Source organism: Dromiciops gliroides, chromosome 6 (assembly GCF_019393635.1).
Source record: "Dromiciops gliroides isolate mDroGli1 chromosome 6, mDroGli1.pri, whole genome shotgun sequence".
Taxonomy (NCBI): Eukaryota; Metazoa; Chordata; class Mammalia; order Microbiotheria; family Microbiotheriidae; genus Dromiciops; species Dromiciops gliroides.
This window is the reverse complement of record NC_057866.1, coordinates 211626466-211644765: the sequence shown is the minus strand read 5'-3', so window position 1 is coordinate 211644765 and position 18300 is coordinate 211626466. Positions and strand designations below refer to the sequence as shown.

General features: G+C 39.8%; 1 protein-coding gene across 8 annotated transcripts in view; it reads left to right on the top strand.

Moving 5' to 3' along the window:
* Window positions 1-18300, top strand: part of FAT1 (FAT atypical cadherin 1) — a 169644-nt gene that overhangs the window by 19438 nt on the left and 131906 nt on the right. For all 8 annotated transcript variants that reach the window (XM_043970380.1, XM_043970379.1, XM_043970376.1 and 5 more), the window contains exon 2: window positions 1014-4300. In XM_043970380.1, the coding sequence (XP_043826315.1) occupies window positions 1033-4300 (3268 nt within the window). In that variant the 5' untranslated portion in view covers window positions 1014-1032. The remainder of the gene's footprint in view (window positions 1-1013; window positions 4301-18300) is intronic.

Here is an 18300-nt window from a genome sequence, read left to right as displayed (position 1 = left end):
AGTATGCATAGCAGAGCAAAACAAATACCTGTATTGGTCATGTCTAAAAATGCATCTCATTCTGCTTATTTAGTCTACCACCTCTCTGTTGGAAGGAAGGCATTGACTTCTTAGACTTTAAGATTCATATAATAGAACCCGTATGACCTTGTTTAAGTTATTTCAGCCCTGAATCTCAGTTTCCTTGAATGTAAAATTATAGGCTATGCTCCAGTACAGGGCCTCTGGAATCCCTTCCAGTAACATATCTATGGTTACCATAGTTGGCATAGCCTTAAGTCCAATGCTTAAGCAGAAGAATCCTGGAGTTAAGTGGAGACCTCGGTTTTAAATTGGGCTCTGCCAGTTGCTGCCTATTTGGCCTTGGGTGTAAATAGCTTCACCCTCATTCTTCTCATCTATAAAATTAAGGGGTTGGAATTAAGGCTTATCCAGCTTTAGATCTGTAATCCTATGATTTATTTGAATAATTCAAAAATGAAGATTTTTTTTTAAAAAAAGTAGGTCATTTTAATGGAGTTGGGGTTTTTTATTTGTTTGTTTGCAGGGCAATGGGGGTTAAGTGACTTACCCAGGGTCACACAGCTAGTAAGTGTCAAGTGTCTGAGGCTGGATTTGAACTCAGGTACTCCTGAATTCAGGGCCGGTGCTTTATCCACTTGCGCCATCTAGCCGCCCCTGTTTGTTTGTTTTTTAAAGCAGCTAAAGTTACTGCATCTACCTCTAGTTCTGGGCCTCCCTCTATAGAGTTAGGGGTCTGGCCTCTGTCACCTTCCCATCACTGGTTGTGATGTCAGAATTAATATTTGATTCTTGCTGAGTTCTGATTGGTTCTAAAATGGTCATGAGACCCATGTTGGGACTTATATGGATATTTTGTATGGCATATTTTGCCATACAAAGGGAAATATGTCATTCAAATTCAGAGGCCTTAAAAAATCTCAACAAAGCAAAGCACTGTTGTGTTTTATTTTCTACAAAGTACTAATTTATATTTGTTTCCTTTGTTTCAGGTTCCTGGTTGTGAACACCATGGGTAGACATTTGGCCATGCTTTTACACTTACTTCTTCTCCAGCATTTTGGAAACAGTGAAGGAAGCCAAAGAACTGAACAGATTCCTGAAATAATCCAGTTTACACAATTTCAATACAATGTGACTGTATATGAAAACTCCGCAGCCAAGACTTATGTCGGGCATCCTGTAAAGATGGGCATTTATCTCACAGATCCCTCATGGGATTTACGGTACAAAATCATTTCAGGGGACAATGAGAACCTGTTCAAAGCCGAAGAGCATATTCTTGGGGACTTTTGCTTTCTAAGAATAAGGACCAAAGGAGGTAATACAGCTATTCTTAACAGAGAAGTTAAAGATCATTACACATTGACTGTGAAAGCAGTGGAAAAAAATACCAATGCTGAAGCCCGCACCAAAATCAGGGTACAGGTACTGGACACGAACGACTTAAGACCTTTGTTTTCTCCAACGTCCTACAGTGTTTCTCTGCCTGAAAATACAGTCATCAGGACCAGCATTGCGAGAGTCAGTGCCACCGATGCCGATATAGGAACCAATGGAGAATTTTACTACAGTTTCAAAGAAAGAACAGATATGTTTGCCATTCACCCAACCAGTGGCGTAGTCGTTTTAACCGGCAGGCTTGACTATGTAGAGACCAAACTGTATGAGATGGAAATCCTGGCCGTAGACCGTGGGATGAAATTGTATGGCAGTAGTGGGATCAGCAGCATGGCACGACTGACTGTTCACATAACACAGGCCAATGAATATGCCCCCGTGATAACGGCAGTGACCCTCTCCCCATCAGAACAGGAGAAGGACCCAACTTATGCTGTAGTGACGGTGGAGGACCGTGACGAAGGTTCCAATGGGGAAATTGCTTCTTTAAGCATTGTGGCAGGAGATCCCCTTCAGCAATTCCGAACCCTGAGATCTTTTCCAGGAAGTAAGGAATATAAAATCAAAACTGTTGGCAGTGTAGACTGGGAGAGCCACCCCTTTGGATATAATCTCACCCTCCAGGCTAAAGATAAAGGAAATCCACCACAGTTCTCATCTGTAAAAGTCATTCATTTGACATCTCCAAGGTTCAAGGCAGGGCCAGTCCACTTTGAAAAGGACATTTATAGAGCAGAAATCAGTGAATTTGCCCCTCCCAACACTCCTGTTGTCATGGTAAAAGCCATACCTCATTATGCACACTTAACATATGTTTTTAAAAATACTCCCAGCAAAGGAAGGTTCCATATAAATCCCAATACGGGTCTCATTACAATTTTAGAACCAATCAGAACTCGGCAAGCATCACATTTTGAACTTGAAGTCACAACCAGTGACGGAAGAGCCTCTAGCAAAGTCTTAGTGAAAGTCATAGGCACGAACAGCAACCCCCCTGAATTTACTCAAACATCCTATAAAGCATCCTTTGATGAAAACGTACCAATAGGGACGAGCGTCATGAGTGTGAGTGCTATCGACCCCGACGAGGGTGAGAATGGCTATGTCACCTACAGCATCGCCAACCTCAATCACGTACCGTTTGTCATTGACCATTTCACAGGTGCTGTGAGTACTTCAGAGGACTTGGATTATGAATTGATGCCCCGAGTTTACAACCTGAGGATAAGAGCATCAGATTGGGGCTTGCCCTATAGGAGAGAAGTGGAAGCCCTTGTCACTCTCACTCTTAACAACTTGAACGACAACACCCCATTGTTTGAGAAAATAAACTGTGAGGGAACAATCCCTAGGGACCTGGGTGTGGGAGAGCAAATAACTACAGTTTCTGCCATTGATGCTGATGAACTTCAGTTGGTAAGATATCAGATTGAAGCTGGAAACGAATTGGACTTATTTAGCTTAAATCCCAGCTCTGGGGTCCTTTCACTGAAGCACTCTCTAGTTGAGGGTTTAGGGGCCAAGGTTTCTTTCCATAGCCTGAGGATAACGGCTACTGATGGAGAAAATTTTGCAACACCGTTGTACATCAATATCACTGTGGCTGCCAGTCGTAAACCAGTGAATTTACATTGTCAAGAGACCGGTGTGGCCAAAATGCTGGCTGAGAAGCTTCTGCAGGCCAACAAATTACACAACCGAGGAGAAATTGAAGATGTTTTCTTTGACACCCATTCCATCAATGCTCATGCTCCACAGTTTAGAAGCAGTCTTCCCACTAGTATTGAGGTAAAAGAAAATTACCCTGTAGGTTCTAACATCATACTCATGAATGCTACTGATCTTGACAGTGGTTTTAATAGCAAACTGGTTTATTCTATTTCTGGGGGAAATGATGATAGCTCTTTTATTATTGATTTGGAAACAGGAATGCTAAAAGTTTTATCTCCCCTTGACCGAGAGACAAAAGAAAAATACAGCCTGAATATTACCGTCTATGACCTTGGGATACCACAGAAAGCTGCTTGGCGTCTTCTAGACATCCGAGTTTTGGATGCCAATGATAATAAACCAGAATTTTTGCAAGATAACTATTTCGTCGAGGTCAGCGAAGACAGGGAGCTCTATAGTGAAATCATCCAGATTGAAGCTGTAGATAAAGACCTAGGACCAAATGGAGAAGTGAAATATTATCTCCTTACGGACACAGACAAATTTTCAATCGACAGTGAGACGGGTGTTGTTAAAGTTGTGGGACCTTTGGATCGGGAAATCCAGCCTGTCCACTTCTTAAAGATTGAAGCCCGGGATCAAGCTAAAGCGGAACCTCAGTTGTTTTCTACTGTGCTTTTGAAGGTGTCATTAGAAGATGTGAATGACAACCCCCCTAAATTTATTCCATCTAATTACCTAGTGAAAGTTCGAGAGGATCTCCCAGAAGGAACTATCATTATGTGGCTAGAAGCCTACGATCCTGATTTTGGTCAGTCAAGTCAAGTGAGATACAGCCTTATCGACAGCGGAGATGGAAACTTTGATGTTGACAAACTCAGTGGAGCGATTCGTATTGTACAACAGCTGGACTATGAGAAGAAGCAAGTTTATAATCTGACCATCAGAGCCAAAGACAAAGGGAAACCGGTCGCACTTTCTTCCACTTGTTATGTGGAAGTCGAGGTCATTGATGTCAATGAGAACTTACATCCACCACTGTTTTCTAGCTTTGTGGATAAAGGCATAGTGAAAGAAGACGTGCCTATTGGTACATCAGTGATGACGGTATCTGCCCATGATGAGGATACAGGACGGGATGGAGAGATACGTTACTCAATAAGAGATGGCTCTGGTGTTGGCATTTTCAAAATAGATGAAGAGAAAGGTAAGATGCTTTATTATTTTTACTACATGAAAAAAGTTCATTTCTTTTTAAGTCGTGTGTGTGTGTGTGTGCGCGCACGCGCGCGCGTGTGCCATGTGCGTGTGTGCATGTCGCCTTTGAAGGCTTGTTCCCCAACTCGATATGAATATTTTTGTAAAGTTGTTGCAGAAGGGGTATGTATGTGTGTTTCCCATTAAAACTGGCAAAGGAAGACTTATTTGCACCTAAAATAAACTGAGCAGGGAAGAATGGTGACCTCTTTAGACAACTTGTATACATTCTTATCAGAGTGACAGGTGTAATAGCTACAATAACTCATAAGTTTAAGAAGGGCTTCTAAATTTTTCAATCATATCATTGCAGAAGGGCAGATAGGTTGAGATTTTTTTTTAGCCTTTGAGACTGAGTAAGAAATTCCATACCTATTCAAAACACAAATGCAAAATTATTCAGTATAGTCTTCATGATCGAGTGTGCTGGAGTGCCCCATCCAACTGGGATTTTCCTTGAAGGAACTCCAAATATAACTGGTTTAATTGCTCTTTGACTCACATTAAGGTTCTACAGAATAGACCATGAGAATGACTTAGTGAGAAGTTTGTAGTGTGTCTTAGACTCTGGCTTTGAATTTCCTGGATTCATGAAAAACTTGGAGTATTATAGGAGGGAGTTTTGTAATCTCAGACTATGTCAGCCTTGGATCTGTATGCACTTATAATTTTCCTTTTACTTTAGATATTATCTTGATAAATTGTCCCATTCTGAAAGGGGCATTTTTGGTGTGATTCATTTGGATTATAGATGAAATCTTACCCTTTCCTTTTCCCAATGCATAGAGTGATATAATACATCTTTTTTAGTGGAATCTAAAAAGTGTTATCTTTTTCTCTGACTGTGTTCTAATGGTTTCTACTGTATTTTGATTAGATTTTACCTAGCAAAATGTCATTTTTTCCAATGGATCAACTTTTTTTCAGACTGTATAGCCCCAATCCAGAAAGCCTATGATGGCCTGAGTAAAAGGGCTCTCTAGTATGATTAGATGAATACTTTAAAGATAAAACCAAGCTCACTTACAATATTTGTCCCCTCTGATATGAGTGGTGTGTTTGAAACGGGCAGTGCTTTTGTAAGAATATCAAAATGAAAACACCCCCAAAGTTCCCAGGAAAAGACCACAGTTTTAACTTGGCTTTTACTGATTTTTCATAAGGACATTTTTTTTTGATATGTATTTTCTCTTTCTTTATAAGAAATGTCTCAGAGCTTTAGTGCATCTTTATATAATACCAGTTCCAGAATTAGTATTGAAAGCATTTAAAGAGCTTGGCCAGAGTTAAGAGCTAAGTAAAAAATAGAATCAAGACCTAATTTGGGTTCTCTGAGCAGTTTAAATTACACAAGTAGTGTCTTTTCAGTTTGCTCTTTCAGGCTTGGAGTATTTTTATTGCTCTTCTATAAAGGATAATTTAGAACTACTACTTTTCTTGTATAAATTGAAGGGACTGAGAAGTTCCTGCTGCAGGGAAACAAACATAAAAGACAGCCCCCCAAACAACAACAATAGCCAAATCAGTGGTTTTAAAAATGCCACGATGTAGCCTGAAATAGGATTTGAAAAACTGTACTTAACGACTGATTTGCAAAGGTACAAACAATGTAAGGATCTTCATATGGTGACCAGTTTTTTTTTTTTTTTTTAAGTCACGTGTTGAAGGTTTAAAGGAAGGTATTTATAGGTTTAGGAGAGGCAGGAACATATTGAATTAAGCAGAGGCCTTGAAGGTAAGACCCAGGTTCAAGTTCTGTTTCTGACATAAACTGGCCGTGAAAGATCCTGGGCGTCACTTGATCTCATTGGTTTTAGTCAACTCTCTAAGGCTGTGAAGGTGCAAAAAATGTTCCAACCTCCATTGATAGAGGGCATTTCCTCACCTCTTTAGGCTAATAAAACCACAAATCCTGTCGTTCCCTCTTATAGGATCATGAGTTTAAAGACTTTAAATTCATCTAGTCCAACCCTCTCATTTTACATGGGGGGGAAACTGAGCCCCAGAGAAGAAAAAAGGTTGCCCAATGGTAATGTCAGAGGAGTTTCTTCATCCGTACTAGGAAACATGGGCATCTTTTTACTATGTTAGATGGACACATCAAACCTATTTTCACATTGACCATGTCTGCATTACATCAAGATTACATTTCTGGAGATGGTGAAATCAGTTGCCTAAGATATTTTAGAGAATCCATCCATGTCATCGTCTCATTATCTGCCAGGAGGTACAGACAGAAATGCGCTTTTGTGCCATGGAAACACTAACATTAGGTACAATTGTCTCTGTGACTGACTCTAATTTCTGTTTTGAATATGATCAAGTAGAAAGAGATAGTTCAGGAAGAGGGAAAGAGGGAAAGGAGAGAACACAAGGGAAAAAATAAAAACACCGGTATGCATCGAACTTTTCCTTTCTTGTCCGATTCAGTCTCTTTGTTGAACTGTTTGTTGCTGACTCTGGATTCCACCTTCTCTTTAATCCTCTCCCTTCTCTCTCAGATAATCTTTGGTTATTTGAAAATGTGGGGCTTCAAAACATGCGACCTAAAATTCAGAGACTGGGGAGACAGTGCCGCTAATAAGCCTCATCAGAACTGCTTTGACCTTGAAAACAAGCGCCAGCTAAGATGTATTTGGCCTTTGCCCCTTCGCTTCTGCTTTAAAACAGGGATTCTTAACCATTTCTGTGTCCTGGACCCCTCGGACAATCTGGTGAAGCCTATGAACCCCTCAGAATGGTATCTCTAAATGTCTGAAACACATAGGATCACAGAGGACAGCAATGACAATGATCCAAAAAAAAAAAGTTTTTTAACACGTTCATAAACTGTAGGTTATGAACTGCCAAAATAGGGTGATGAGTTAAAAGGGAAAAGTCAACACAACAGATTTCCTTCACATGGATACTTCTTGTATTTGCATCCCTAGTGCCTAGCACAATCAAAAGGTGCTTAATTAATGCTTGTTGATTGAGTAATTGAGTGCACCACAGTAAGTTTTGCATACCAATAGTAGTGCCAAAAGCAGTTATAGTATTTGTCATATTAAAGAAAGAAGACAATCAGTGATATCCTGAGTAATTTAAATGTTTTATACTTTTAAAATCTCTTTTCCTTCCTCTTAAATCTTTATACTTAAGTTTCAAAAGTCCCCTCTCACAAGTGCTTTGTTTCCTGAATTAACCAGCTTTTCATTGAGCAACTACTATGTAAGGTGCCAAGCGCCTGGAATACAAGGAAAGAATTTTTTTTTTGGCGGGGCAATGGGAATTAAGTGACTTGGCCAGGGTCACACAGCTGGTAAGTGTCAAGTGTCTGAGGTCGGATTTGAACTCAGGTCCTCCTGAATCCAGGGCCAGTGCTTTAACCACTGTGCCACCTAGCTGCCCCTGACAAGGAAAGATTTGAAAAAAAAAAAAAAAAAAGACTGTGTGAGCCTTCAAGAAGCTCACAGTCTTATGAGGGAGACAGCATGCAAGCTACTGTATACAAACAAGATATCTGCATCTACTGATGAATGGGAGCTAATCATCAGAGGGAAGGGCACTAGCATTAAAGGAGACTGGAAAAGCCTGCTTCTAGAAAGGAGGATTTTAGCTAAGACTTAAAGGAAGGGGGCAGCTAGGTGGCGCAGTGGATAAAGCACCAGCCCTGGATTCAGGAAAACCTGAGTTCAAATCCAGCCTCAAACACTTGACCCTTACTAGCTGTGTGACCCTGGGCAAGTCACTTAACCCTTATTGCCCTGCAAAAAAAAGAAGAAAAAAAAAAGCTTAGAAAAATAAATAGTTTCATTGCCCCGCACAAAAAAAAAAAAAGAAAAAAAAACAAATATAAACAGTTTAATCTTATTAGGGGCAGCTAGATGGCATAGTGGATAGAGCACCAGCCCTGGAGTCAGGAGGACCTGAGTTCAAATGTGACCTCAGACACTTAACACTTACTAGCTGTGTGACCCTAGGCAAGTCACTTAATCCCACTTGCCTCACCCAAAACAAAAAAACAAAAAATTATTGTCCATCTTATAAAGTGAATTTTTTAAAAAAGTAAATGGAGGATCTTCAAAACATGAGGAACTTTCATATTTAGGCTTTTGGTCTACCTGACAGATTATACACTTTAGTATTCACCTCCCATTTCAGATTTATTCAGAAGCACTTCAGAGTGAGCATCAAGGAAAGGGAGGCTAAATGGAGTCAGGCGGGGGACTTGTATACATTTGTGGAATGAATGTCGAAGAGTGGTCTTAGTAGATGGTTAGACATCCTTGTTACTCATTACAGTGGATCATCACCTCAACTTTTCTCTTGTAACTGAGTAATTTCTCAAAATTGGAAGGAGTACTTCAATGACACATACTTCAATCAGTTAACAAGCACTTATTAATCACTTACTGGGATTCAAATAGAAATGAACCTCCTTCCCCTCCAAAGAGAAAACATCTACAGATTTAAGAATATAAAAAATAAATACAAAGTCTGTGTGTGTGTGTGTGTGTGTGTGTGTGTGTGTGTGTGTGTGTGTGTGTGTAGGTGGGTGGGTGGGTGGGTGATTGGATGTGTGGGTGTTCTAGGGAATTCAATTCAAGCCAAGGCCTGTGTATTTCCCAATATCTCTTGCATGCATTGCTGCTCTCCTCTGAAGTGGCTACCGCCTTGGGGCACTAGTCGCTGGTTGGACTCCCTGCCTTGAGGCTCTCTCCACCCAGCTGTCAGGGTGATCTTTCTCAGGGCTGTTCTGACCATTTCACCCTCCTTACACACTCCTCTGGCTCCCTGTCATCTCTGGGGCCAAGGAGAAAAAGATTTTTGGCATTCGAAGACTTTCATTGTCTGGCCCCTTCCTACCCTTTTTTAAAAATTCACTTTATAAGATGGACAATAATTTTTTGTTTTTTTGTTTTGGGTGAGGCAAGTGGGATTAAGTGACTTGCCTAGGGTCACACAGCTAGTAAGTGTTAAGTGTTTGAGGTCACATTTGAACTCAGGTCCTCCTGACTCCAGGGCCGGTGCTCTATCCACTATGCCATCTAGCTGCCCCTAATAAGATTAAACTATTTATATTTCTTTTTTTTTTCTTTTTTTAATCTTCCTTCTCCTCCGCACCATGGGGTTTAAGTGACTTGCCCAGGGTCACACAGCTAGTAAGTGTCAAGTGTCCGAGGTTGGATTTGAACTCAGGTCCTCCTGACCCCAGAGCCAGTACTCTTCCCTGTCGCACCTAGCTGCCCCATTATATAGTTTTTTGCACGTTGTCTCCCCTGTTTAGATTGTGGGCTTCTTGAGAGCAGGGACTTTGAACTCCTGGCATTTAGCACAGTGCCCAACACATAATAGGTGCTTAATAAATGCTTATTGACTGACTCATTAAACATCTACTTTATGCTAGGAACTGGGGCTATAAAGACAAAACTAAACAGCACCTGCTTTTAAGAAGCACAAATAATGTGGACATGGGGGGAGAGGAAAGGGGAATATGTTATGTGACAGGCACTTTGCCAATTGCTTTTACAACTCTTGTCTTGTTTGATCCACAAGACATCTGTGCTATTATTATCCTCACTTTACAGTTGAGGAAACTGAGGCAAACAGGTGAAGTGGCTTGTCCAGGGCTACACAGCTAGAGTCTGAGGCTAGATTATAATTCAGGTCTTCCTGACTCCAGTCCCAGCTCTCTATCCACTGTGCCATTTAGATGCCCTGCTTGCCCATATATAGAAAATAAATACAAAGTGGGTAAAGATAGCACTAAGCACTGGGAAATAAGAAATGACTTCTTGTAGGAGCTTTGAGATGAACTTTGAAGGGAGTAGTATGGAGAAGTCTGAAGCATTAGAAAATTGCCGGAATGTAATGTTTAGCCTACATCTGCTTTTGAATGCCCTTACTTTTTCTACTTACTCTAGAGCTTTGCTTTTATTTTGTGATTGGATTCTTAGCTGGCTGTATCGTTTTAAAGAAAATCCACAAACTTTGGGAAACTATTTTTCCAAAAAAAATTAACTCCCTTGGATGGAGTGTTGTTGCATTTTGACATGTCATCACCATAGTGCACACTCCTGAGCTTGGCATCTGGATTACTGAAGACCCGGTCAGGCTAGGTCCTGTTAAGAAAGGATGACTTTAAAACGCAGAGCTAGCTCAGCAAGACTGTTTTGGAGCTGATCTCAGTGATTCATTAGAGATTTGGGGTACATTTAAGAGCTGGTTAGGCAGGTAATTAGTAATAATCCCCAGAACTGTAATAAGCTGTTTTCTTATTGATCTGCCTTATTTTAAACCAATATTCAGCTTAGGGACATGCTTTTATTTTAAGTAATAATCTTTACACATCTAGGAACAATTATTTATATTACTATAGAATTTTTGGTGGGGAGGGGTCTCTGAGAGATGTATGAATATGATGGAAGATTGTAAGGGGGGTGGATCGTCCATGGACACGAATATTAGCATAACAGGAGAAATAGACCTTTTTTTCTTTTTTTTTTAAATGATGACTTTCCTGTAGAAGTGTGGTAGACTGTGGTGGGACCAAATTACCTCTATTGAGGCCTGGCCCAGAATTCCTGGCAGCTAGGAACTTAAACAGATACTGGTGGGAGGCCCAGTTAGGGGAGTTAAGAAATTTGCTGCTGAAAGGGCTTTTGTGTTTCTGTCTTCTCCCCTCCCTGGCAGCTGCTGCTGTCCGGCTCCTGCTTTCTATTCTATTACTAGGAAAGCCAGAGAGAGAGGGAGGAAGAAGAAAGAAACTCAGACATCAGCTACACTGAGAATAAAAAGCACTTGGTTTTGGCAGGAAGTTATTCTATGATCTTGAAGGCATTTCTTGCTCTTTTCTGGAAGAGAAACCTGCTCCTAGCCTTTTCTCCTTAAGATAGCAACCCTGAAGAATGAACTGAGAATAAGCTGAAAACTTTTTTTTCCCCTCCTCCAAGTGATAATGGCCTCACCAGGGAAAGGAAAAAAATCCTCATTGAAGTTAGAGGGTTTTTTTCTGGTGAGAGTAGGATCTCATTAGAGAAGCTAAGGAAAGTTCACTTTGTTCTGAAAGAAGATGGGGTGCAGACTTCTGCTAAGCTTTCTTTATGCCTAACAGGTTGTGCTTTGAGTATTAACTGAACATTAGATCTGAAGAGGAAAAAAAATTTAAAAAAGCACTGTGAGCCCAACCTTTTCATAGGAAGCTAGTAGTTTTTGTAAAGTGAAACTTTGACCATTTCATCCTTGTGTGCAACCTTCTGAGAGTTGGAATAGAAATATTCCTGGCCTGGCCAGGCTCTCTTCAGCAATCCCCCCCCCCCAACCCCCAGCCTGCTTTGTGGTTTTGTTCTTTCTGGTATATGGGAGTGTGTGTGGGGGGAGGGTTTGGAGATTCCTGGTGCCCTGGATTAGGCTCATGGTTAAGAAACTTGGATTCCACTCCTGGACCTTGGGGAAGGTGCTTCTCTTTACACCTTGGTTATTGCTTGCTTTCATTCTCTCTCCGAACTACTTCATCTTAGCAATTTTTAGAAGAGAGGATCTCAATCAACCAGGTAGTGCTTTTACTTAAAGAAATAATGAATTGATTATTATCACTCTTTTGTGTGTGTGTGTGTGTGTGTGTGTGTGTGTGTGAGAGAGAGAGAGAGAGAGGCAATTGGGGTTAAGTGACTTGCCCAGGGTCACACAGTTAGTAAGTGTTAAGTGTCTGAGGCCGAATTTGAACTCAGGTCCTCCTGAATCCAGGGCTCTAACTACTGCGCCACCTAGCTGCCCCAATTATTATCATTCTTAATTGAATATTATTAATAAGAATAATCGTAATAATATATAGAGATGGTTTCTTCTAGCTTACTAAAGTTATCAAGCTAAGAGTGACATTTATTTTCCTTCCTTTTTTGTATGTTTTTTAAAGTCACAGTTTTTCTATTTAAAGGAAACCCCCTTGTAGTTTACTGGGCCATCCAGGAAGCCCTCAGCCTCCAAATGGGTCATGGTCTAAAAGTTGGTCTGAAATCCATAGCATATATAGTTTCATAGAAATAGTGCTTTAAAGTGATTATTGTCCCAGCTTGCTCACAAAAGTTTATTTAACCCTCAATATCTGGGAATCCATCTACATCTCCTTTGATTGGACCTACTTAATATCATTGCCCTCTGTGGTCTTTCTCCCATTATCCATTTTATTTTAATTCTTCCTTTTTATTTTATTTTTCCTTCTTTTGTACATTTTCCTATGGCTTTCCCCATGTTTTTGCTACATCTTGAATTAAATAATTTGTTTATGAACTAGCCCGGGAACTTAGGCCCCATTTATAGCATTATTTCTCCATGAAAATGTGTTCCACACTCTGCCACTCAAGAACTGCTTGTGCCTCGGGGCACAGCTGTGCCAACCATCCATCCAATAACACACACACCCAGCGTGCACCAAGAAGGGATTGTGGTGAGGCATATGTCTGCCCTCTTTGCTGCTTTCACAGTTCTGGTGGCCTCATCCTGCCATAGGCAGCTTGACTTCCAGTGAGAACAGAGCTCAGGAAGCAGTCTTTGGACACTATTATTATCTCTCTTGGAATTCCTTGGGGGTCTACCCCCCCCCAAAAAAAAAAGAGGTTTGCCATGTATTGATAAGTATTCAGGAGTCACTCATTCATTAGTCATGGATGTTTATAAGTCAGTATTTATCTGACATAGTGGATAGAGGGGGCCAATCTCCAAGTTGGGAGGTCTGAGTTCACATCCTGCTTCTAAAGTAGCCAGTCTGTGTATTTGGGCACCTCACATAATCTCTCAGTTGCTGTGATTATTAGTGAAGAGAGAACAGATAATGATTCTGCAATGGTAGAGGGAGTTATCTTCACCAGGAATTCCCTATACCCATGGGCATTTTCCAAAATAACCTTCCCACTCACAAATTTGGGGTCATTTCATTTTTCAGGTCATTTCTTTCACTCTTCCTTTCAACTAATTTGTTTATTTGAAATCAGGACCTGTCTAAATACAGTGGGACTTGTCCCTACTCTACAGTCTGTCAGATTTGTCTTCTTTTCACGAAGGTTATCAGACTATTAGAAGCTATGACGAAGGAGCTGGTTTGGCATATTTGTATTTGTTGTTCACTTGGTCATGAGGGTCCACCTCTTCCTGATCCTGTGAACTCTAGCAGGCCAGTACTGTCCTTGGGGTTTTCATGGCAAAGATACTCAAGTGGTTTGCCATTTCCTTCTCCAGTGGGTTAAGGCAAACAGGGTTAAGTTTAAGTGATTTGTCCAGTCACACAGCTATTAAGTGTCTGAGGCTGAATTTGAACTCAGGTCTTCCAGACTCCAGGCCCAGCACTCTATCCACTGAGCCATCAAGCTACCTTCTATATTTAAATGAATCATAGCCCAATTATTTTCAATTTCCTCAGTAAGATTTATTTTAAAAAATAAAGGCTTATACATAGACTTATAGAGTACATTCTCACAATACACCTTAAAGAGTCATCACTAAGATGTGATCATTGATAAGTTGGCTTGGTGAGTGGCTTCTGTTTCAGTGATAGCCTTTCCTCAGGGCCCCTCCCCAACACCAGCCAGTTTGTGCAACATTCTGATAATGTGCATTATGGAAAAGACTCCACCAACCAACTTAGCATTTTAATGTGTGATCTTCCAGATAGGTAGACTGGTTATTTAAACAATGAAATATTTACATGAAATCTGGAAGAGTTGTTTGTGCAGTTGGGATTCTGCTCAGTAGATATTTGGGGTGTGTGTGTGTGTGTGTATAAGAGAGAGTGAGAGAGAGATATTGAGATTGAATCCCAAATCACACCAAGCTTTATTATTTACTACTGATTATGCAATTGGATGCACTGAAAGAAGTTAGTTACCATGGTAACATTGTACTCAGGGTAGGGGCATGACAGGCTATCTCTTATAGAGTTTTCTATCAAATGCACTGATAGAAAAAAATGGATTTGTTTTTAGCTATGTGGCCCCATGAAACAGCTGGGGGTTATTCTGGCCACATCAGAGAGGATGCTTGAAGTGAATATTCCTCACTTTCCATTACTTAAAGAAATATCCTTGCAATGTCAAGGCTGATTATCTAAGTCTTTTCCCACCACCCAGTTCTGCTGCCCTTTACCTCATTTTCCAGTATTCTTCTTCCACAGTTGGGGTTCAGCTGTTGTCACTTCTCTCCGAGGATGGCAAACAGTGTCGGTGGAAGAAAGTCAACAGTTTTGGGAAGGATGGAAGTGGGACATGTATATGGCTCTTCTTTTGAGTGGTCAAATGGAAGACCTAAAATTACTCTTCAGTGGGGCACAGAGGTATTTACTTAGATATTTTTAAGAAATGGTCATTCCCAATGAGACCTGTCTGTCTCCAAACTTCCCAGGTGAAATTTTAGCCAAGAATCCTTTTTACATTTAATTCGTTGGGATAGTTCTTTCTTCTCTCCAGAAGCATTTAAGGCAGCAGTCCATAAGTGGCAAACAATACCCATTTCTTTAGGTTAAAAGTTGTTCTCCAATCCAGGATTAGACTCTTGCCAATTTACTATGGAAACTCTTCCAGCTACTTACCTAGTATTCATCTTACTTTATTCCAGTAATGTGATCTGTCAGAAAACTGAGATTTCTAGTAGTAAAGCTAACTCTGTTGACAGACTAAAACAATCTTGATTCAAGAGACTTCAGAAACAGGATTATAGAGTTTAATAAACAAAGCATCTTAGTTTGTGGTTAGCCCACACCAGCTAAAAGAAGGGACCATTATTATTTTGAGTGAAACTTGCCCACCTGCTACGGTTTTAAGGCCACTCTTCATTATAATGCATGATACTGCCTGAAAAATTTTAAATAAACTAATTCTCCAGTGGGAGAGTATATTTTAAACTGAAGGAAGTGTATTATGGAATTATTTTTATCTATAGTATACTGCCAATTGTAGAGGCAAACTGTTCTATACAGACACACCTACATAATAAATTCCCTCCCAGTTTTTGTTTATTTGTAAAAGCATTCTATACCTACTCTTATATTTGGACTGTGTGTTTTCTTGGTTATCTCAGGCTGCAGATAATTTTTAGGTCACAGACATATTTTTGGACAATGGACTAAATTAAAATTACTTGGAAATAGATTTTTCAGAGTGATGTGCCATTATATTCTCAATCAGATGAGATTAAAAAAATCAGGTAAATGGCATTTTCCATCCTTTTAAAAAAATCTGTTGATTTAAGAAGTAGCTACATTTTTTTTCCAATGGAAAATGATGAGCTGCATCATTTGGATACAACTGTCAACCTAAATTTTTATTGGGATATACTAATGGGGGATTCATTTTTTTTAGAGTTTAGAAATCAGAAGAAACTTTTTTTAAACCAAGGAGACCTCATATAGTAGATAAAAACTTGTGGAAACTATGAATAATTTCCATATTTTCATGTATTAAGCAGAATGTTATTTTATTCAGAATAAAACTAAACTTGAATCTTTACATTAATCTACTGAATATAATTTTATATTTATAATATAGAGATCATGTTTTTACCTTATGGACTTATTCTCTGAGAAACATTGTGAATTCTTTTCAACATTTAAATTCTAGACTCTATACTTATTTTTGTCCTTAGCCCTTTGCTATTTTTGGTGATGGCATCAATATCATCCCATTATCCAGAATCAAAACAGCAGAATTTTCTCTGACTCTTCCCTATGCTTTCTGCCTTGAGGTCCAGCCCAAGTCCTTTCCAACCTACCACTGTCACATCTCTCACCTTTGTTTTCTTCTCTGTACTCACATCGTTACCATGTCACATCTGGACTAGAATACTATAATAACCTTTTTTTTTTTTTTAAAGTGAGCCATTTGGCCGGATTTGAACTCAGGTACTCCTGACTCCAGGGCCGGTGCTTTATACACTGTGCCACCTAGCTGCCCCTGTAATAACCTTTTTTTTTTTTTTTTGCGGGGCAGTGAGGGTTAAGTGACTTGCCCACGGTCACACAGCTAGTAAGTGTCAAGTGTCTGAGGCCGGATTTGAACTCAGGAACTCCTGACTCCAGGGCTGGTGCTTTATCCACTGTGCCACCTAGCTGCCCTGTAATAACCTTTTAACAAGTACCAGTAGACTTCTGCACATTAAACCCACTCCTCCATCTCTTCCATCTCCCAAATCTTTTATCAAATTTGTCCTCCAGTATCTGTGCCAAGAAAACCCACAAAGAGTTGGACATGACTGAACAATAGCTGTACAAAGTAGTTTGGGAGGGAGGACATCTTCATACAGAAGATGGTGCCTGAGCTGTATTTGGGGTGGGGGTGTTTTGTTATTTTGAATCTTTAAGGAGAAAAAAATAACTGCAATCATAATCTCTCACCTGGCTCTAGGTGTTCTGGGGACTTAAGATGGATGGGGAAGCTGATTACAAAAGAGACAGGGCCAACAGTGACACAAACTAGACAGACACAAAGTATATGTGAAGGAAAAATTTCGAGACCTAAGATGTAGCATCCTCATCACTCATCAAATTGGGGATCCCTTGGTTGATGGATAACAGGCATCTAGACTCTGGATGCTGCAACACGATCTCTCTCTTTTGGCAATACATGGTGCACCTTCAGAAATGACTATGATGAAAGCTAACATTTATTTAGTGCTTACTGTTTGTCAGCCACTGTGAATTCATTATCCTTTTTCTTAGCTCTCAACCAGCTTCCAAGATGGCTCTGTTTGGTGTCCCAGAGCCTCCTGTTGTATTCGTATCATGGAATAGGGTTGAAGTACATGGATTATTGAGACTTTCAGTGTAAGGTGGTTTTATTTTTTCACCTTTAAGTAGATAAACTACTGTTTCACTTTCCCAACTTTTTTTTTTATGCCTTAAAGTAGAAATGACACAACACGAGCAAAAAAGATAAACTACTGTTTTATCTTAAAGCAGATAAACTACCCTTTTCTCAAAGTAGTCCCTTAATAGATGGTCAGTAGCACAAATGCCTTTTATTTTTGAGCAGTATTTTTTCTAAAAGATAGAGAATTTGTAAGATTGGGCATGAGAATCCTAAATTCAGTTGCTCTTCAATTACTGAGTGTCCCTGGCTTTTACCATGTTTTGATCTCTTTGCAAGTTTTCCTTGTGCATGAAATGAGGTAGGGATATCTAAGTTCATATTGCTCACAGAAAATTTATTTCTTTTCATTTTACTACAGAACTTAGGCTTTAGATATGTTTGTATGTAGAATTTAAACTTCAGATTACCTGCAGAATTTGAATTTTCAGTCACATCATTTGGAGAAAAAAAACCCTTCAGATTAGAAGGCCTTGTTTCTAATTTTCAGAATTGCTTTTGTCTTTATTCATCAACCCCATAAAATTTAAAATAAAAAAAAATTACTTCCAGAGATTCACAGAAATATTATTTGAGACTGTCAGTTTCCTGTGCTAAATTGAACACATGGAGATATCCTGATTCCAAAGCCATCTGTCGGGTATATTCTAAATATGTCAGCAGTTTTAATTGATTGCTGCTGTTTACTTATAAGTGGCCCCGCTTACAATCAGCTTGTACATTATTTTTTGTTTTTTTCCAGGACAGTGAGGGTTAAGTGACTTGCCCAGGGTCACACAGCCAGTACGTGTCAAGTGTTTGAGGTTAGATTTGAACTCAGGTCCTCCTGAATCCAGGGCTTTATCCACTATGCCACCTAGCTTGTACATTACTTTTTGAGTAATGGATAGTGGGTAGGTGTGGAAATCAGTGATCAGACTCTGGTTTGAGCAGGATAAAGCCCATGAAAAGCTAAAGATTTTTACTTCTCTTAAATGGCTGCATGCAGAATGTATTTCTGCACCCCCAAGCCTTCTGCTATCATTGTACTTTCCTCCCTTTATAACTTCTTAAACCTGTGCACAGGCAATTAATAGCAGCATCAGTAACAATATCAGTGGCAGCGGAGTGTAACTAC